Here is a 23,060-nt window from a genome sequence, read left to right as displayed (position 1 = left end):
ATGAACTATTTGGATCAAAACACTAAAAAAGCTTGTTCCGTATATGTTTCATCACTTGACATAGGTCTACAATCCTACGTGACAATATTTCATTGGGATCTTCCACAAGCACTGGAAGATGCGTATGGTGGCTTTTTAAGCCCACACATCACGTAAGTGAATCAAACCCTCTTTATTCACCGATCTTTACAAAAGAGTCTTTAACTATACATCTAAATATATATACAAACACATTTGTGGGGCAAATTTTTTGTTTGTGAACACGATATATATATAACATGTAACCATATCTCCAATAGAGATTATATTCGGGACTTTGCGGAGCTTTGCTTCAAGGAGTTTGGCGATCGGGTGAAGTATTGGATCACCCTCAACGAGCCATGGACTTACAGCAATGGTGGTTATGACCAAGGAACCTTAGCACCAGGACGATGCTCTAAGTGGGTTAATGGAGCATGCACAGCTGGGAACTCTGCCATTGAGCCTTACCTGGTAGGCCACCATCTGCTTCTTTCTCATGCAGCTGCAGTAAAAGTGTACCAGGATAGATACCAGGTAAGTATGCAATAGTGTTTAGTAAATTAATTTCACGGATAGTCTAGTACATTTCGTCTGTGTATCTATAGTTAGGATTATCAATGAATTATGAACTATAATATTAAGTTATTAATTAACTAAAAATGTTATGCTAATACATAAACTATGTAGGCATCTCAAAAGGGGAAGATTGGAATAACATTGTTGTCTCACTGGATGGTACCCTACTCTGACAAGAAAGTGGATAAGAAAGCAGCCATAAGAGCCCTAGATTTCATGTTTGGATGGTTAGTATATACATGTATACTCAACAATTAGCCTCTTGATTATAAATTAATACACTAATATTATTATATGTTTGTCCTTATATAGGTTTATAAATCCATTAACCTATGGCGATTATCCATATAGCATGCGCACGCTTGTTGGACCACGACTACCAAAGTTCACCCCTAAGCAATCTATGCTAGTGAAAAGGTCCTTTGATTTTCTTGGATTGAATTACTACACTGCAAATTATGCATCTAATGTTCCTGTTGCCAATACCGTTAATGTGAGCTACTCTACAGATTCTCTTGCTAATCTCATCAGTAAGTTTATTTCAATTCCTCAAATTTTGATTCATGATCACTATAAACCTATGTAATTAATATTTTTTCTTTTTCTTCCTTGATTTGATAGCACAACGCAATGGAATCCCCATCGGTCCAATGGTATGTGGGCCAAAAAAGTTGTTACTCTAACACTGAGAAAAAGTCATATTATGCATGAATAGATAGTTGTAGTTAGGGTGACAAAAGTTTGATACAATTTGTTAGCATGATCCGAATCCAACACTTTTTTCAAGGGTTAAATAGACTCGCAAAATCTAATTCAATTGGACTATTAAATAATATCTAATTATCAAATGGATTAAATATGTTATATAATGTGTTTTATTAGGTTGTGTATTTTTATATTTTTAACTCAATTATTATTTATGTCGTCTTTGAATTGACTTATTTAGTCAAGTGTTCCACTTTTAACATGATACAAAACAAGATCCGCTAATATGAATTATCACCCTTATATAACATAGTATACTTCTTTTTAGAGCATAAAGGTCATTGATTGGTTCATTTTCATAATTATGCGTACGAAAAATGTATCTGCCGACTGGTTCAAGTTGGCTTAGTGTCTATCCTAGTGGAATTCAGAGTCTTTTACTCTATGTGAAGAGAAAATACAACAATCCACTTATTTACATCACTGAAAATGGTAAGACTAATGACCTTTTCTTAATTTCCTTTTCAGTCACATGTTATCTTAGAAACATATAACTCAAAAGAATTATCTTATTACATTTTTATTCTATTAACATAAATGTTTGAAACTATTTTCAGGCATTACTGAAGTCAATAATAATACCTTAACACTTAAAGAGGCGTTGAAGGACCCGCAAAGGATAGATTACTACTATCGTCATCTTCTATTCCTTCAATTAGCCATCAAGTGAGTTTATTATTTTGATATACAAATTTTTTTTTTCTAGAATTTAGTTTTCTTGCAATTACTCAATTTTGAGTGATTGCATTTTGACTATAGTAAGTATATTTATAACAATTTTATAATTATTTGATTGCACAAAATAAGCACAAAATAAAAGAAACATATGCTAAATATGGTGTAGTAATTTTATTTTTTCCTATTGTAGGGATGGCGTTAATGTGAAGAGTTATTTTGCATGGTCATTATTGGATAACTATGAATGGAATTTTGGTTACACTGTTAGGTTTGGTATTGTCTTTGTTGATTATGACAATGGCTTGAAAAGGTACCCCAAGCATTCAGCTATATGGTTCAAGAAATTCCTCCTCTCATAGAAGAGCTCCACAACAATATATTTTCAATATATAAATTAAATAAGATGGAGATGATCATCTCTTTGTATCCCCATTTCATAATATGTTTGGTCCTCACTTGGAACTACTTTAATTAAATCTATAATACATCTTCCTATGTGTTGATTTTATAATATATCTCTCATTTTATTATTGTTCTATTTTTCAAAGTAAGATCACATTAAGAGTATAAATAACTAAAATGATATTTGTACTTTTAATCCTCTCATCGAATTGCATGATACTTTCATATCCTTTCATCTAATCGTTTTCTCTACAATAAATAGCTAATAATAGTATATAATATACATTTTATAAAATAAAGACATTTATTTATTATTGTAATTACAGGGATAGCTCTTGGTATATTGGTATACAAGCAAATTTCTCTTAAATAGAGAATTTTGTATCCCTATTGCAAAATAGCTTTGATTTTTACAAGAACTATTTTAATTAAATCCATAATGCATTTTCTTGTGGGTTGATTTTACGTTTTGTCTCTCATCTCATTATTATCCTCCCTCTCAAAGTAAGATCATATCATTTCATCAAATTGTTTTCTCCACAATGAGTATACAAGAACAACATACCATATGCATTTTATACAATAAAAAACATTTATATATTATAGTTATTAGAAAGAAATAAGATAATCTATCAGAAAAACCTGGCATAATTTTAATATAAATTTATAATTACATAGATATCTCTTGATATATTGGTTGGTGAACGCACAAATTTTTCTTAAATAGAAGATTGAGAAACCAATTAACCCTTATTAATTTGTAAAATAGCTCTCGATACATTGGTGTATGCACAACTTTCACTTGAATAGAGAATATGAAACAAATTAACCTTTTAAAATTTATAAAATATTAAGTACAATAATATATATTTGTTTTATGGTTAATGACTAAAAAGAAGCTTGACTAGGTATGGGCCTTGGATCTTGACTTGACTTGATCTAAGTTTGATTTAAGTAATATAGACTAAAATTGTTAATGCTTGATCTTGGATTTAATATGCTACAAACTTGATTTTTGGATGTTCAAACTTATTCTTCAAGTTTTCGAAAATTTGCAAAGTTTCTTAAATTCTCAAGGTGGACTCTCTATAATTTTTTCTCAAATTTTGAGAGTGTGTTTTAAAAGTTAAAGAGGTCCTAAAGGTTAGGAAATTCTCTTTGATGTTATCTTCAATGTTTTTAAAGATTATTATTATTTTTTTGATAATTGTCTTTGTAATTATCCAAAAATTGATATTAATAATTATTATTAACAATACTATATTTCAACATAAGGCAAGTCCTCCTTTACATGGATCCCATATAACACATTTCATAATCTTAATTATGTGAAGAAATGGATTACATATAGGAAAAGTTAATATGTTCTCTTAATTCAATTAGAAAAAACTCTTTTCTTATATTCAAAGCTCTTCTCTAAAAGTGTATTGATTTTCCACTTGCAAATTCTTTTAGTACTACTTCAAATGCATCCTAACTTATATATATATATATTGTGAGCTAAATTTGTTTTAGAATTATAAGCATTAAAACGTTCTTTATTTACTCATTGTGCTCATTGTGCACTCAAAGGTAATAGTTAAATGGTACTAATAGTCAAAGAATGAAGGTGTCCATTCTTTATGTTATAGAATAGTTAAAGATAGTACTATTTTTATGCACTCAAAGGTCAAAAGTACTATTTGCTTAAGTTAAAAATTTACATTCACAAAGTAATATCCGGATGCTAGATTTATTGTGAAAATACATAAGGACAATAAATATTTCAAGTTTATATGATATGACTTGAAATATGAAAAGATGATTTTGCATTTTATAAATATTTTCTAATCAGCCCATGAAAACATCCCAACAAGAATTTGAGATAGTCTCCAATATCTAAAATATACATTTAAATTTATTTAGAAATAGTCTCAACTCCTAAAATATAGATTTAAATTTATTTGGATCCTCCTTGGATATATTCCCATTCTAATCATCTTTCCTTTGATTTCCTTCCTAGTTAATGACTTCATCAATGCCACCCCTGTTGATGACAAAATTCCACCCCACCGTGGCGGTTGCAACCACCAGAAATGGAGTTCGGATCAATTGAGAATGGGCTCCTTCCTTCTTCCTGCAAAAGATGTTCGGACAAGTTGTTCGAACATACCCTCTAAAGCTTAAGTTAGTCTTTTGTAAATTGACTAAAAGCAATGTCTTTGTGGGAGTGTTTTTCCTCCCTTTTTTGAATTGCTTACCTTCTTAAGAATTGTCTTCCCGTTTTTATATGAAACAGAAGGGATATCTTTGTAGAGCTAGTGAAACCCATGATAGTCATGATTGCGACACATAGGGTGGCGGAGCAATCATGATTTTTTCTGATGCTAGAGGATGGCTGTCAGAGGGGCGTTCAGGCGGCGCCTCTATCACTTCAAGTTATAGCCACTGGTATGCAAGATATGTCAGGTGGCTTGAGAAGACCTGTGACTGTCCCATCAAACACGTCTTGAATTGAAAGCGAGTGATGACTTGGGAGACCTGGTCCAAGGCACTGTTTGAGTCACTTTCTCAATTCCGTGCAACCATGAGTCTGGTCGGATGACAATATGATCTGAGTAAGACATGTCTGGGAAAGTTGGATCGCTGGGCGATGGCTTACCCGGACAAAAGATGTTTAGGATCCTGGCATGGATTGATCGGGAAAGTTGAACAGTTGCCCCAGTCAGTCGATAGTTGTGTGCCGGATAAAGTGTATCCTAGGAAGGTGAACCGTCAGTCGGATAACATTTCTCGGATGGAAAGAGCAACGCCACGTGTTTGAGGGGGGTTCGCCCATGTGGTTGGTCGAGAGGAGGCCATGTGGCATATTTGGGAGGGATCCTATAATGCCCCATTTTATGCCACTTTTCTTGCCCGAACAGTAAAGGTGGGATAAAAATACTGATTTCTCAAAAATGCCCTCCTTTTGGGTTGTAGTGACGCGTGGCGCTTCCCAAAAAGGGTATTTATGATGCGCATCGACCTTGAAATCTCCATCAGGCGGCGTGTCGTTTCGAAAGTTAGTGCGATTGGGCTCCCTGTCGTTTGGGGATTCTCAGGACTTTGCCCCTATAAATAGTGGGCCAATGCCTTCAGATGATACTTTTCACTTCATTCCTAGCTTTCCAAAATTTTCTCGGCGTTCCCAGAAGCAAAGATTCAGGCGACGGTGACTGGCTTTCAACCTATCTTCGAGATTCTCCAAAAGGTTCGTTTATTCTCTTCTTGCTCTTTTTCTGACTTTTGTTCTTGGTGTTGTTTGTTTGTGGTCGGGAGTTTGGTTGAGATGGTGGGAACAATGCGATCGTGTCTGAGAGAGTGGTTATTGTGGGGGAAAATATCTAGTTGGGGTTGCGTTTTGTTGATCGTTGTTAAGGTGTATGGGGGTTGTTTTAGTATTTTCTAGGGGGTTTCTTTCTTTTTCTTGGATGTGTGGAAAGGGTAGTTTTTACTTGGTGGGTTGGAGAGACGGAGAAGCAATCTTTTGGTGAGGGTTGGCCATTTAGCGCATGAATTTAGGGTTCACGGCTTAGGATATACCTGGGTTGGGTGCGTTAATTAGTGATGTGTTTTGAGTTTGGCTTGGGTAGCTGCATTCTAATGGGTGGCTTCGTGTAACGTAGGTACAACATAGCTGAAGATGCCTCCAAAGAAGGACATTGTAGTTTCTGGTGCAACCGGTCAGAGCGGCAAAATTGTCCGGGTGGGTCCGAGTCCGGTTGCACTCCCTCTGGCCAAACCCATTGAGCTCCTGAATGAGCAGGAATTTTGGGAACGTTTCGACATTCCAAACGGCGTGTCTGCTCAGTTGGTGGAGGGTGACGCAGTTTCTACTGAGAAGTTTGGGGATAATGCTATATATTTCTCCAAGGACCAGTTCAACGCGGGGCTCCGCCTGCCACTCCCCTCCATCTTCAAGCAGTTCCTCCACTACACAAGAATTCCTCCAGCTCTTCTTAATCCCAATGTAATCCGGGTGCTAATGGGGTGCAACATTCTGTATATGCTGTTTAGTTTGGATCTTTCCCTGTTGGAAGTTCTGTTTGTTTACACCATCAAGAAGGGGAAAAACAATATCTTCAGCTTATCCGCCGGTATTCCGTCACTCCAACTGGTGATCGACCTTCCTGATTCAATCAAAGGGGTTGCCAGAGGACATGTGCTAGTTAAGGGTTCATGGGCAGGCTTGTTGGAGCATCGGGAAAAGGAATTTGTTCCCAACCAATCACTGAAGATTCCAGGTGGGAACGTATTCTCTCTTACTATTTGTATTGAAAGTTGGGCTAATTTGGCCAGGTTGTTAACATGTTTCATTTTCGTGAGTGTAGGCCCGGATAGGAGGGGCTGATTGGTCGAATGGGTGGAAAAAGCTTCGTTCAATCGGTTGAACAAGTTGTTTGAGATCGCGGCGGGCGAGAGGAACTATCAAACGCTCTTTTCCGCGCGGAATCTTTGGATGGTCACCCAAGTATCCCAACCGTACACCCTCAACATAATTCCAAGGCGACTGCCTAAGAAGGTGGTGTCCGGAGAACACTTTATTCTCCAAGATCTCTCCTTCTATACGGAGGCCCGCGATGCGGATGCCCAAGCCTGCCAAGAACGCCTTAGCCAAAGAGAGGTGAAGAGGCAGGAGGGGACCTTGCGGAGGGCCCCTGGTGAGAAGCGCCCTGCTTCACTTCCTCCGACTCGACATTCGGTTGAGAAAAAAAAATGGTTCCTATTAAGGGAATTGTAATTCGATCTCCCGTTCCCTCTTCTGCTTTCGCTTCCTCTAGCGAGTCAGGCCTTCCCAGACGTGTCCCTGGCCAATACGGATCAGGGCCTTCCATTTCTGCGTTTGAGCGGTTAGCACTTCCGGTTGAAGAAGAACCCTCAGTGGATCAGCCCGACTCTCCTCGCCCTGATCAGGACGACATGCAGCTGCTGGTTGAGAATAAACCAGCAGGTGAGGAAGTCGGGCCCTCCTGCTTTGATCCAGCTCCTCCCGCGACCATTCCTATAGAAGAACCGGGCGTTGAGAGGCTGGGTTCGCCCCCTTGTGGACCGGATTCCCTTGCACTTGTGCCAGTAGATGAGCCAACCCTGGAGAGGTCAATCCCTCCTTGCGATTTAACAACCGAATTTTGTGAGAGGCTCCAACAGTGCCTCCATGAAACCATTGAGGTGAGCTGCTCATCCATTCGAGGGGAGCATTCGGAAGAGGTTCGACTGGAGATTGCAAGGGAGAGTCCATCCGGGCCCGTACTCATCTCGGATGATGATTCGTCCGGTGGTGTTCAGCCTGTTGAGGAAGAAGCGGGTCCGGCTTTAAGGGGGGAGCCTAGTAATAGTGATTCAGCAGAGAGGGATTCTGCCAATGATATTGTCCAAATTTCTGTTTGCCCTCCTAGTTGCACAGAGATGGAGGAAATGTTGAGGCGAATACCTCATGGTTCAAATGTCGATCTGCCCCCATCCAAGATGTTTGAAACTGCGGAAATGGTATAGCTGCACTCCCTTGATCTTGTTTGCCATATTAACGTGTTTTTCGCGTGGCATATATGTGAATCCATCACTTGTGGGTTTTCTACTACAGTTGGTGAACGACATTTGCGGCATGGTTCAACGGTGTGAGCTTTTTTCAGACCTGTTGAGAGTTGCTGACCATATGAAGGCCTTCGTCTCCTATCGCATGGGCGGTAAAGAGGAGTTGCGCCTGAAATTGCAGCAATCTGAGATTGATTTGGCTATTGCCCAAAAAGCTGCTGCAGAGAATGCTGAGGCCTTAAGGAGGTCTGAAGATGACAAAGAAGCCCTCCGGATCGAGCTAGAGGAGGTTAAGAGTAGGAAGAAAGCCATAGGGGATCGACTTAATGAGGTTGAGTCTGAAAAAGCCCAGTTGGGGGGAGAGGTAAGACAGCTCCAGACTGAATTATCGATTGAGAGAAAGCAAAAGGAGGACTTACAACTACGCCTGATTGCCCAAAGGAAAGAGCTAGAGGCTAGGTTCACCGTGCAAAGAAAGCAGCTTGAGACTGAATATCAGAAGTAGGTAGACGAGATGTATTTCTTCGGCTACCGTTGCTACATGAAGAAAAACAACATCAAGCGAGATGTTCCCTCAATTCCTCCGGGTGAAGAGGACAAAATGCGCCGCGATCCTCCTCAATGAAAGCTTTTCTTTTGTAAATTTTAGCTATACTTTCCTTCTGTAATATTGTCCGAAAGACATTTTATAATTACATCATTTTTCATAAATGAAATTCATTGCACTATCATTCTTTCTCTTTCATTGATAATATTGCTTTAGATTGGCAACATTCTAAGGGCGGAGTAAGGGGGTTCCATATAATGTTTGCAAATGATAGGACCCATTTTCACTTGTTCTTGACACAACATAGGGTCCTTCCCAATTGGCTTGGAGTTTTCCAGCCCCTACTTCGACCATATTTTTAAAGACTTTCCTGAAAACCAGTGATCCCTTTTTAAAAACGCGAGGTCGCACTTTTTTGTTATAATATGCCGCCGACTTTTGCTGATAGGCAGCCATCCGAACGGATGCTGCCTCTCTAGTCTCATCCGCACAGTCTAAGTGTCTTGCAAGTTCCATGTCTTCATTTCTCTGACCCTGGATGGCTATTTGGGCTGTAGGCAAGCCAATTTCCGTTGGGATGACTGCATCTACTCCGTATGCGAGGGCGAACGGGGTATTCCTTATTGGTCGTTTGGGCGTGGTCCGATAGGCCCACAAGACGTCGGGCAACTCTTTGACCCACTTGCCTTTGGTTTTTTCCAGTCGTTTTTTCAATGCAGACAGTAGGGTTTTATTGGTTGCTTCCGTTTGTCCGTTGCTTTGGGGGTATCGTGGCGTATAATACAAATTTTTGATATTAAGCTCCGAACAAAAAGTCTTGAAGGTGGAATTATCAAATTGTGGGCCGTTATCAGCTATGATCGTTTGGGGGATCCCAAACCGACACGCAATATTCTTCCAGATGAACTTCGTGACATCCTTGTCTTTAATGCTTGCGTAGGCTTCAGCTTCTACCCACTTGCTGAAGTAGTCAGTGGCAACAAGCAAAAACTTCTTTTGGGCGGCGGTAATGGGTAGTGGCCTTACAATATCCATTCCCCATTGTGTGAACGGCAAGGGACTGGTTACTAAGTTCAATGTCTTAGCGGGCATATGCGGAACTGGTGCGTACCTTTGGCACTTGTCGCATTTCGTGGCATAAACTTTTGTGTATTTCTTCATGGTGGGCCAATAATATCCCTGCGAATGTGTCTGGTACGCTAGGGTACGACCTCCCGAGTGATTACCACAAATGTCCTCGTAAAGTTCGGACATCACATATTGGATCTCTGGTTGGGTCAAGCATCTAAGGTATGAACTTTCAAAGGACTGTCTATAGAGGTCATCCCCGATCAAGGTAAAATGGGTGGCTTGCACCCGGGTTTGATGGGCGTGCTTAGGATCTTCCGGTAGGGTTCCTGCTCGGAGATAAGCCTTTATGTCGACTGTCTAGTCTTATTCCTTATTGACGGTGTTGCAAATGAATGACTTAGCGATAGCGGGAGTTGCTTGAACATATATAGGCAGCAGCATGGATTCTTTCACGGGAAACGAGACGGCTATCCCCGCTAAAGAATCAGCCTGCATGTTATCTATCATTGGGATTTTCTCAATGGCCCACTCTCCTAGCCGGCTCAGCGACTCTTGAACTTTTAGCAAATACTTTACCATGCGTTCATCCTTGGCTTCGTATTCTTTTCGTATTTGTCCCACAACAAGTTGAGAGTCGCTATGGATTCTGACTTTGGAGGCACAGAGGGCGGTAGCAAGACCTAGGTCGGATAGAATGACCTCATATTCTGCTTCATTGTTTGAAGTGGGAAATCCCAGACGGATAGATTGCTCAAATTGTTCTCCGGTCGTGATTCAAGGAGAAGTCCAAGTCCTGATCCGAACGATAGGGGAAGCTCCATCAACATGCAAAATCCACCAACCCTCCTGGCTCGATTCCTTGTCTGGAGCAAGTGGTTGAGGTGTTTCCGCTATAAAATCTGCCATGACTTCTCATTTCATGGACAATTTAGGTTGATAATCAATTCCATACTCACTTAGCTCTATAGCCCATTGAAACATCCTCCCTGATATGTTCGATTTATGCAGGACATTTCTAAGTGGCTGATTGGTAAGCACAATTATGGGATGGGCTTGGAAGTATGGGCGCAACTTTTGAGCCGCCATGCGCAAGGCCAAGGTTGTTTGTTCCATTTTCGAGTACCTTGTTTTTGCATCAGCCAGCGCTCTGCTGATGAAATAAACGGGTTTCTACTCTTTGGGTGACAAGGAATGGAATAAAACTACACTAACTGCCCAATCAGTCATTGCCAAATACAATTAGAGTCTTTCACCGGGTTGAGGACTACTTAGGATGAGAGGCTGAGTGAGATATCACTTGATTTCTTCGAAAGCGTCTTGGCAGCTTTGTGTCCATCTTGATCTATTGGCTTCCCTGAGCACTAAAAAGAAAGGTCTTAGCTTGTCTGTGAATCGAGCTATGAATCGCTTAAGTGCGACAAGTCTGCCAGTAAGGCGTTGCAACTCTTTTTTATTTGTTAGTGCGAGCGTGTTCGCAATAGCCTTAATTTGGTCTGGATTGACTTCGATCCCTCTCTGAGTGACCATGAATCCCAGAAATTTCCTTGAGCTTAATCCAAATGCGCATTTAGTCAGGTTGAGTTTCATGCCAAATTTTCTTAGCAAGTGAAAAACTTTTTGCAAATGTTGGGCGTGTTCGCTTCGAGTTTTGATTTTGACTACCACATTATCAATGTATACTTTTATAATGTCGTCAATCAGCGGTTTGAAAATCTTGGTCATTAGCCTTTGCTATGTGGCTCCAGCGTTTTTGAGTCCGAATGACATGACTTTGTCACAGTAGAGCCTGTGCGGGGTTATGAAGGCAGTCTTTTCTTCATCTTCGGGCGCCATGGGGATCTAATGATATTCGGAGAAAGCGTCCAAAAAAAATAGCATTTCATGCCCGGCAGTAGCATCTACTATCTGATCTATCCGTGGTAGTGAAAAACTATCTTTGGGACATGCGTCGTTGAGATTGGTATAGTCCATGCACACTCACCATTTTCCTCATTTCTTGGGGACCACCATCACATATGCTAGCCATTTCGGGTATTCAACCTCTCTTATAAATCCAGCTTCTAATAACCTCCCCACTTCATATTGAATGACCTTTTGCCTATTTGGGTGGAATCGCCGGACTTTTTGTTGAACGGGGCTTGAAGAGGTCAATACGTTAAGCCGGTGTGAAGCGACAGTTGGGTGTATTCCGGTCATATCCGAGTGGGTCCAAGCGAAGATATCTTGATTTTGTTGGAGCACGCTTAGAAGCTCCTATGCTTCTGCTGGCTGCAAGAGAGAGCTAATATGCGTGAAATGCTCTTCCTGCTCTGAAATCTGAATAGCTTCTAGGGGGTCCGCTACCGGGGAATCCTTGTCCGCCGGATGCTATAATTGCTATTGGTAGAGCAGGTTTGCTTCTTTGGGAGAATGCTCGCTGTTGGTGCTAGGTCCGGCCTCGCAAGCGATTTGGTAGCGTTGTCGGGCAGCAAGCTAGCTTCCGTAGAGATCAACTTGCCCGTCTTGAGTGATAAAGCTGACCATTTGGTGATACGTGGATGGGATGGCTTTCATGCTATGGAGCCAGGTACGTCGCAAGATGGCATTAAAAGGGGACAAATCTTCAACCACGGAAAATAAGACGTTCAGAGTGACTGGCCCAGCTTGAATTGGCAAAATAATGTCACCAAGCGATGTTGTAGAGGCCCCGTTAAACCCGGACAATATTCTTCCTAGGTTTTCCAGGCTGGATGGTATAAATCCCATTTGCTTGACCATTGAAACTTGTAAAAGGTCTGCGGAGCTACCCGAATCGACTAGTATCCTTTTCACATCAAAGTCTCCAATTCCCATAGTTAGGATGAGAGCATCTCGATGTGGCTGCAACACTCGAGTGGGATCTATAGGGGAAAAAACGATGGCTCTATCTATCGAGTGAACGCTCACTCTGGCTAATCTTGGCCGGATGGAACTTACATGTTCCCGGACAGTGGTTGCCTGCAGTAATCTCTGTTTCTTTCTTCTAGAGTTGTACTCGTCATTCAAGGGTCCCCCGTGTATGTAGTTGATTATGGCTTTGACAGGAGCTATAGGGGCCCGTGGACCATGGCCATGAGAGGATTCTCCACTTTTGGACGTCGTGCGAACATACTGCTTTAAGTGCCCCGCTTTTAGAAGATCTTCCACTAAATAATGGAAAGTCCTGCATGTCTCTATGGTGTGCCCGTGATCCTTGTGGTACGCACATCTTTTGTTGTGATCTCTTTCTATATGATTTGACTTTATTGGTCACGGCCATCTAAAGTCGGGCAACTCACAAATCATAGGGAGCAATTTCTCATACGTTAAGGTAAGAGGAGTTGGTGTGATTGGCGGGCGTCGTTCGCCTTGTTCCCTATTGGGTGGCCCTTGCTGGTTCGAAGGCTTGAAGTTCCTGGTGGCGTCGCTTCTCGCGGCTTGGCCGACAACTAGGACTTGCTGTGTGGCTGCTCGGATGTCATCTTTTAGCATGGAATATTTGTTCGCACGTTGGAATAGATCATCCATGGTTGTAGGGGGTTTCTTGGCGAGAGACTCAAAGAAGGGGGTCCCTAGGCATATGCTTCGCTTGAAAATTTGCAGGATGACGTCCATGTTATAAGACTCTAGTTGCAAGACAGCCTATCTGAATCTCTTGACGAATTCTCTCAAGGTTTCATTTTCATGCATTTTGATGTTTTGTAAAGTGCTGATATTTTTCTTATGTCTGGCTGAGCATAGGTATTGCCCTACGAGAGCTTCGGACAGGTCCCTGAAATTGTCGATAGAGTTTATAGGAAGTCGGTGGAATCATGAGAGAGTTTGGCCTTGGAGGCTAGCTGGAAAAACTTTGCATAGCAGCAGGTCATTCCTTATATCGAGGGTCATGAGCTATCGGTAGTGCATGATATGATCAAATGGATCACTAGACCCATCGTATGTAGAAAATTTTGGGATGATGAACCCTCGTGGGGGCTCATAGTCAATGATACGAGAACTGAAGGGCGTGGAGAGCATGTCATCCAATCGCCGGCTAATGGAACCTGGGGGTGTTGCAGTCAGCGGGTTCCCCTCAGCCCATGGCTTTGGCTGGTGAGGGGCATGCTCTCGTGAAACAGGTAAGTTTGAGGGCCTGAGGCAAGCCCCTGGTGCTGTAGTAGCATATGACTTGTTTTTTCTAGGAGCTTGAGGCCCTAGCCTTGCACGCATAGCGTCAGATATTTGGGGTCTTTTCTCGTGTTTCCTCTTTGAGGAGATGTGAGTGGAGTTGGAACTTTCTTCCCGTGGCATACGGCGAGCGGGTATTGGCTCTTCAGCAGGCCATGCATCATGTGCTTCGGGGGGAAGACTCACGTTCCCAGGGTACATGGCTTCCTGGTCATACCTAGGACTTCGTGGTTGTTGGCAAGGTAGGGGTTCTGAGGAAACCTGGACCCTTAATATGGCATTTTCCTCCCTGAGCCTCCTGGTTTTTGAAGTAAGGCTTGCATCTGTCTTTCACTTTCCCGTTGTCACATTTCCATGTTATTTCGCCATTCAAAGTAACCTTCTTCGCCTTTAGCAGAAGAACGACTTCTTGAAGGTGTAGCCATCTTTGAGAAAGGAAAGTTTAGGAGTTACTGAAAAAAAAACGATCATGCTTCCTACAGACGGCGCCAATGTTGATGACAAAATTCCACCGTGGCGGTTGCAACTACCAGAAATGGAGTTCGGATCAACTAAGAATGAGTTTCTTCCTTCTTCCTGCAAAAAGATGTCCAGACGAGTCGTCCGGACACACCCTTTGAAGCTTAAGTTAGTCTTTTGTAAATTGACTAAAAGCAATGTCTTTGTGGGAACGTTTCTCCTCAATTTTTTGAATTGCTTACCTTCTTAAGAATTGTCTTCCCGTTTTTATATGAAACATAGGGGGTATATTTGTAGGGCTAGTGAAACCCATGATAGTCATGATTGCGACACATAGGGTGGCGGAACAATCATGACTTTTTCTGATGCCAAAGGATGGCTGTCAAAGGGGCGTTCAGGTGGCGCCTCTGTCACTTCAAGTTATAGCCACTAGTACACAAGATATGTCAGGCGGCTTGAGAAGACCTATGATTGTCCCATCAAACACATCTTAAATTGAAAGCGAGTGAAGACTTGGGAGACCTAGTCCAAGACACTATTTGAGTCGCTTTCTCAATTCCGTGCAGCCATGAGTCTGGTCGGATGACAATATGATCTGAGTGAGACATGTCCAGGAAAGTTAGATCGCTAGGCGATGGCTTACCTAGACAAAAGATGTTCAGGATCCGGGCATGGATTGACCGGGGAAGTTGAACAGTTGCCCCAGTCAGTCGGTAGTTGTGTGTCGGATAAAGTGTATCCGAGGAAGGTGAACCATCAGTCGAATAACATCCCCCGGATGGAAAGAGCGACACCACGTGTCTGAGGGGGGTTTGCTCGTGTGGTTGGTCGAGAGAAGGCCATGTGGCATATTTGGGAGGGATCTTACAACCCCACCTGCCAGTAAGTCGCTTTGCTGTCCTCCAATGTGTGCCATGTTATCATTTGCCAACTTTGATTTTTGCCATAACATTAACAATTCCATGATATTGAGAAAATTGGAAATAATTTCTTTAAAACAGTTAGAAAAGAAATGATTTTCACTTTTTTTTTTCTTTAAAACAATACCGTTAATGTGAGCTATGCTACAGATTCTCTTGTTAATCTTACTAGTAAGTCCATATAAAATCCTCAAAGTTTGATTTGTATAATAATTTCAATAAATCATCTTGATTATTGTTGACCTATATATGTAATTAATTTTTATTTTTTCCCTTTGGTTTGATAGAACAACGCAATGGAGTTCCCATCAGTCCAATGGTACGTAATCAATAAATTGTTATTTTATAGCATTTCATACTTATTTTTCTAAATTGAGAATCATTTATAACTTCATTTTCATAAACTAAACGTTGAGAAATGAATTTGCTAGCTTATTCAACTTGGTTTAGTGTTTATCCAAGAGGAATGTGTAGTAAAGTCACAATAGTGCCTTACAAATTAAGGAGGTACTAAAGGACCCCATGAGGATAGATTACCACTACCAACATCTTTTGTTCCTTCAATTAGCCATCAAGTAAGTTTAATTTCTTACACATACGAAATTTTTTTCTAGTGTTTAGGCTTTTTGCAATTACTACATTTTGGATGATTTCAACATGACAATAGGTAATATATTTGCATGTACTTTACAATGATTTGATTATGCAAATGAGAAAAAAAAAAATACTAATTAGGGTATCAAAATTTTTGGTTGTAGGGATGGTGTTAATGTTAAGGGTTACTTTGCATGGTCATTGTTGGACAACTACAAATGGAATTCTAGTTACACTCTAAGGTTTGACATCATCTTCATCGATTATGATAATAACTTGAAAAGGCACCCTAAAGATTCAGCTATGTGGTTCAAGAAATTCCTTAAAAAATAGGACTTCACAACATTATCTTTTTAATGTATGTATTCAATAAGATGGAGATGATCATCTCTTTTGTATCCACATTTCACAGAAAATAAAACTTTGATTTTCTTGTAGAATTGTTTTATTTAAGTCTGCAAGGAATTTTTCTATCTATCACTCTTTTCATTTGTTGTCTTTCCTTTCAAAGTGAGATCATGTTAGGAGTTTAAACAATCAAATGATAAACATATTTTCCAAACTCTTTCTTTACATTGTTTTCTTTACAAGTATTAACAAATAACATCCAACATGTTGTAGACCTGCCAACTCTCATATATTCACTAATATTCAATTTCAACACTATGACAATGTATGAAAAGTCAATCAATCCTCTACATAGACCCAAGAGGAGGGGTTAAATTGGATGTCTTTTACAACAATATTTTTTAATAAATTTAAAAGTAAGAGTAATTGTATTAATTGCAATAAAAAAAAGAGAAATAGAGTAAGAGAGATGCAATTTTTATTTATAATAGTTTAAGACAATCTACTTATATATGTTTGCTTTTCTCTAGCTTCAATGTCAAGCTTAAGGTTATTTCACTATTATTAAGGCTTTTAAGCCAAAGTTTTCAAACTTTTACATTTGGAGTAGACCTCATTTAATGTTTACAAAGAAACTAGGATTAAAGATACATTAAATATGAATAAGTAAAAGTAATTTAATTATATACTCAAACACTTTTTAAAACTCAGATAAATGATTTAACAATAATTTCTCAAGATTCCTCTCATTCATAAATGTGCCTGAAGAGTTTTAAATAGAAGTTTCAATGTGGAAATAGTAGTTAGACACATTTTGTACTAACTAGTTGATCGAGCAATCGACAACTCAACTAGCCATTGGAAGTACAAAGTAAAACAAGTGACTGTTGAGAAAGAGATAACTTGATTGGTTGACTAGTTGCTCAATCTGTAGTCATTGCCTTGTCTCTTTACCAAAACCTTCTTAATTGATGGATTGGGCAATTCACCATTTCCCATATGCTTCTTGATTTCCAAAAATCTTCATTTTTTAGCTATAAAAAAATAAAATAAAAAATAAAAAAAATCTTTATGATGTTGAAAACCTTTTAAATATGAATTAGCTAATTTTAATATGAAGCACCTAATTTTAATATGGTTTGATCTACAAAGACACTTCACTTGTTTTTTGAAAAGATACAAAACAATTTGATATAACTTGAATGAGTTTTGGTGCCTTAAAATGATCATATGTATTCCTAATTTAGCCCAACCCAGTTTTACATGAAATTAACCTAAAAAAAATCTTCAACACTTGATGAGTTAATATTCATCATGCAAACTTTGACTTTTCTTAGTTTTACATTCTTACCTTATCCATAATATGGATAATGCTTCTGATATGACTTTGAGTCACCTTGTGAATTGTTGGGTCAAACTCTTCAATTCACTACTTTCATATGATGGATGAGTCACTTGTGTGACGTATTTAACTTAAAAGCTTAGAATTTATCTAGGAACTACTTTTATTTAAAAATTTTTTTTTTTTTGAAAATAGTTTTCTAATTTAGAAACATATTTGAAATTTTTTTTATTGAAAATTATTTCTTTGAGAATTCATTCTAAAAAAACATGTTATTTTTAAGTGTTTTTTATAAAATATTTGAGAAACAATAAAAGAAACGAAATAAAGAATATTTTAGGATTTTTTTTTAATTATAGATATAAGTGCTATTTAAAGAGAGAATAAATTAATTGAAAAAAATATTTTTCATATTAGAATTCTCAAACAAAATTTTATTTTAAGAACTATGCTAAAAAAATTCTTTAAGAAATATTGTGAAAAAATTATTTTTCATATGTGAATTCTCAAACAAAATTTTGTTCATAAAACCTTTTTTTTTTTTAAATTATGCTAAAAAAATGTTTTAAAGAAATATTTTCAAAAAAAATAATATTCTTACAACCTTTTTTCAAAAATATTGTCAAACAAACCCTTAATTTTTAAGTAACAAGCCAACAATTTATATCATATAGACTTAGGTTAAAACTTCAACACTTATACGATAACAATTTTATACCATTAATTTCACCCTAATTAAATGTTAAGGTTGTAGTTTAAATAAACTTAATGTATGTTATTGATCATTCTGCCTAATAATTTAAGTTTCTAGATTGTTTGATGGTATCAAATGTTCTATGGAAAATCATGAATCTGAAACTCCAATTTATCAAGACTTGGACTCAACAAATGTTAGCTGAGTCACCTTCTTGATTTTTATCATCTCCTCCTTTGACACTTTCAAATTAAGTATGCTTGGCCTCAATCTGGTTCCTTTCAGTAGAGATATTCAAATATTTACAGTAGGATGACTAAAAGGTCGTCTTACGTATATTTGAAGAAACATCCATACATATATTTCAATAAAAGCTATTCCCTTCTTCATTATCTTAATCAAGAGTGATTCATGCGGTCTTAAACAAATAAATCAACTCTCCAACTTTCAATTATTCATATTAATAAATCATTGATTGTTGTATGCAAATGTTTATATATATTTTACCTATAGCTTAGGAGTAGTAGACATAAGATACTGAAAATTAGCAATCACCTAAATGGTGTAAAATACGGTTAACTGAAGGACAAGTTTTTTGTTATTATATCTGTATTAATGACATTGCACCCACCTAAGATAAGTGCTCTCCTATTCTGACTTCCCTGGAGTCTCCTATAGCACAGTCGAGACAGCAACAAGTTCTTTGAATTAGTAGTTAATTAAGTTTTGTCATTCCTTCCTCTACTTTCATGGATCAAGAATAAAAATATATTATGTACCTTACCATTTAATCTAAGGAAGTTTTCATGAAGATAGATTAGTGCTTCCATTATCTTTTCTCAGTTCAAAGCAACACATATTTTATTTTATTTTTTCTAAAAAAATTTGTATGCCATTATGGTTTTGCCGTCAATTTTTCATTTTTCTTTAAAAGGTTTAACATTTTATTAGCGAGATTCGAGTTTTTCATAATGAGAAAATAATAATAATAATAATAATAATATTTAATACAATTATACTTATGGGACGTTAAACTTCAACTTCAATGTTCTCATAAGAAGTGCTTTTAATATTTCTAACATTTGAAAATTTTTATTTAGTAAATGTTAAAAAAACTAAAAAAGTTTCTTAAAATCACTATCAAATAGGTTTTAAGAGTTCATTTGATATTGATTTTAGAAAGCGTTTTTAATTTAAATAACATTTTTGAAAGAAAAAAAAATTAGGTGTTTGATAAATTTTAGAAAATACTTTTAAAATTCTAAAAAATCATTTGTAATATTGAAAAATCACTTGTGACGTTATTTGGAAAAACATTTGGCAGGTGATTCTCTTGAAAATACTTTTATTAAAAATATTTTGAATAAAAATACTATCAAACAAACTCTAAACTATGTTTGTCAAATTATAATTATAGAAAAAAAAAATCCATAATATATAATATATCAAAAATCATTGAGATATACAACATCAATGTTTGTAAATAATTGTCTCATTTTGACGCACTTCGATTAGTTCTAACCATATTTTGGTAACAATATATAACATGCCTATGGATTTCCCACCAAAAAAGTGCCTTTTGGAGAGCTGAAAAACGAAATAATCCTGTTTATCGGTTGAACTTTTCCATTTTTTTTTCAGCATAATTATTGATTCAATTTATATAAATCTTCTAAATAATATTGTGAATAGTTTGTCAGCTGGGAAAAAGATATCCTCTTTGCTCCGCTTATCCAACAATTTAATTAATGAGACTCCAAGACAAGTTTTCTGGAAATACGAGATATTCAATTTTCATTTGTGATGATTTGAGACAATTTGTCTATATATGACTACTTTCTCTACTTTCAATCCCAAACCTGAGGTTATTCAACTATTAGTAAAGTTTTAATTTTTAAATTTTTACACTTGGAGCATGCCCCATTTAACCTTTATAATTTCTTTCAAGTGATACCCTACACTTAATAAGTACTCGAGTAATATATCACACTTAAACAAAACCCTCTAATGATACCTCAAATTTGACACAAACCCTTCAATGAATACTCACACTTGATACAAATCCTCTAGTGAACACTTACAAGGTTTACAAGAGAAGAATAATATAACAAACTCCTATTAGGCAAGTTTGGCTCAAAGGATAGAAAGAAACTAGAATTAAAGATACATTAAGTAAGAATAAATAAAAATAATTAAATATGTACTCAAACACTTTTTAAAGATCAAATAAATAATCTAATTATAGTTTGTCAAGATTCCTATTGTTCATAAATGTGCCTCAAGAGTTTTGAACAGGAGTTCCAATGTGGAAATAGTAATTAGACACATTTTGTCCTGTGCCAATGTAGACCCTAAAATTGATGCCTATTTTTTATATATTTTTTAAGCCTATTTGACTAGGGAATTTTTTGTGCTCTCCTACCTATATCTCATGCACAGTATAATGATGGTGTTTTTCCAAAATCAAACTTTGTTGTTCAGCATCTTGGACTAGCCATCCTTTAGAAGGTATTGTTAAAAGATCATCAATTCCTAATGAAATGGATGTAGCAGTGGCTTGCTGGAAACCCAGAGTCTTTACTTGATCCAGGATGTGTGATGTATATGCCATTCCGAAGTGATCTATTAATCTGCTAATAAGTCGTTTCATGGCAGTTCCATCTATCACTTTATTGTGAAAGACCAGATTGGCCCTTTCTGTCATAAGTACCCCCATATTCCGCTGAGTAGGATTTGACAATGGGTTTGAGTCAGTGGTTGTAAAACTTCCTTTTCTCGATCTTGCTTCGCGTAGAAATTCAAGAACTATGATCCTAGTTGAACCGGAGAGACCCGAATTAATACCGGTATCATATCATATAATTACTTAGCCTAAGTATCATATGATTAGGTCTCATATGAGCAGGCCCGACAAAAGCCTTGGATGGCTTCTTCGATTTCTCGATAAAGAGAAATATGACCAACAGTGGTTCGAATGTATATACAAGGAATCTCTTTTTTTACACTTCTTACTATTAGATAGTGCCCATAAATCTCATGATAGGTACCCAAAGATTCATAGTGAACTTCGATGGGAGCTTCTTTTGAAGCAATAAGGCGTTGTGTATTTTTATTATTGTATTTATTTTATTTTTTATTTTTGTTTATTGTTTTATTTTCCTTAATTTTACCTTATTTACTTTACTTTTGAGGAAGAAATAGAATTAGAAGGAAAATCAGAATTTTTTGGAAAACAGAAAATCAGGAGAATCAAGTTATAAGTAATTAAAGAAGGCTCTCTCCGTCCGGCAAGAGACCGGCCCCCCCTCCTTCTCCCTGGTTCTTCTTTCTTTCTTGGATTTTTTTATTTTCTTCCTCTGCTTCTCTCTTTGCTCTTGCCCGCCATCTCCATTACCAGTACACACTATCACCTCTCTGCTATCACCCTTCCATGGCCGTCGCTCTCACCACCGTCCACCTTAAAACTCCACCATCTCCAACTCCTCTTCCTGACTAGCCAAAACCACTGATCAACGATCACCATGGCTGCCACCTACATCCTTCATCTCGCCTCACCACGCGCTGCCACTTCTCATCTCCATTATGCCCTCACAGTCCATGCATCGTCACCTCCCAAGTTGTTGCTTCCTCTCTCTCTCCGGCTCCATCTCCATCACCACACCCAGCTTCATTCAGTCCACAACGGACCATTGCCGACACAGTCACCCTCTCCATCTCCCTCACAGCCTCACCCATGGCTGCCATTACCTATTATTGTTATTAGAAAGATAAGCTTTTTTTCTTGTAGTTAAAATTGGACAAAATAATATCTTGTTAATTACGTATCGAATTAGTTTTTAATTAAGTTTCATTCATTCCTCTACTTTCACGGATCAAGGATCAAATAACATTATGTACTTTACCATTTAATTTAAGGAAGTCTAATTTCATGAGGATAGATTAGTGTTTCCATTATCTTATCTCAGTTCAAAGTAGCATGGATTTTAATTCTTTTTTTAAAACAAATTAATTTGTTTGCTATTAGGGTTTTGCTCTCAATTTTTATTTTTCACTAAAAGGTTTAACATTTTGTTATTGGTATTCAAGTTTTTCATAATTGCAAAAAAACTTTGATTTTTTTGCAATTATGAAAAACATCTTATACATCCATAGGAGATGTATAAGATGTTTCTAAATATATAATTGTCTCATTTTGACAAGTCCTCTTATCAGTTCTAGCCATACTTTGATAGCAATATATAATATGCCTATGGATAAAATTTTCACATAAAAAATGTCACATAATTAATGGATTGATTTCCTCTAATTTGGATCTATACAAAGAGAGTGAAGATGAAACTTGAAACCACAACTACTCATGGCAACTTATCAGTACTGCTCATTACTCCTAGGCCTACTAATCCTGGTTAGCTCATTGGCTTGGACTGAGCCAGTGGTAGCTGACTCCTTCAATTGGAGAGTTAGTAAAAATGTCACATTAATTGATTGATTTCCTCTAATTTGGATCTATATAAAGGGAGTGAAGATGAACCTTGAAACCACAGCTACTCATAGCAACTCATCAGTGCTCATTACCACTAGGCCTACTAATCCTGGTTAGCTCATTGGCTTGGACTGAGCCAGTGGTAGCTGCCTCCTTCAATCGAAGTAGTTTTCGGCCGGTTTCATTTTTGGAACAGGTTCGGCTACTTATCAAGCAAGGAGATATTTTTACGGATTCATAGATTAATTTTAATCTATTACAACTTTTTTTTGTTTTTTTTAGTATGTTCATAATAGAGATCTGACATTTTCATGGTATCAAAAAACAACTTTTATAGATAATAGTGAAGACCAATCACAACTTGCCACATTATCAAAAATCACTTTAATTTGTACCATGCAATGGTGTGATTGCTTTAGATCTAAATTCCATTTTTTTATATTCTA

General features: G+C 37.6%; 1 protein-coding gene across 1 annotated transcript; it reads left to right on the top strand.

Moving 5' to 3' along the window:
- On the top strand, positions 1-16,080 carry LOC100266625 (beta-glucosidase 12). The gene is made up of 9 exons (XM_059742019.1): positions 1-152; positions 300-555; positions 709-824; positions 910-1,127; positions 1,219-1,252; positions 1,694-1,794; positions 1,920-2,028; positions 2,231-2,350; positions 16,032-16,080. Exons 1-9 carry the CDS (start codon positions 1-3, stop codon positions 16,078-16,080), a joined length of 1,155 nt encoding a protein of 384 aa, XP_059598002.1.
- Positions 16,081-23,060: the final 6,980 nt, after the last annotated feature.

Source organism: Vitis vinifera, chromosome 13 (assembly GCF_030704535.1).
Source record: "Vitis vinifera cultivar Pinot Noir 40024 chromosome 13, ASM3070453v1".
NCBI classification, from domain to species: Eukaryota; Viridiplantae; Streptophyta; class Magnoliopsida; order Vitales; family Vitaceae; genus Vitis; species Vitis vinifera.
The sequence above is the reverse complement of the archived record's forward strand: the minus strand, read 5'-3'. Positions and strand labels throughout refer to the sequence as shown.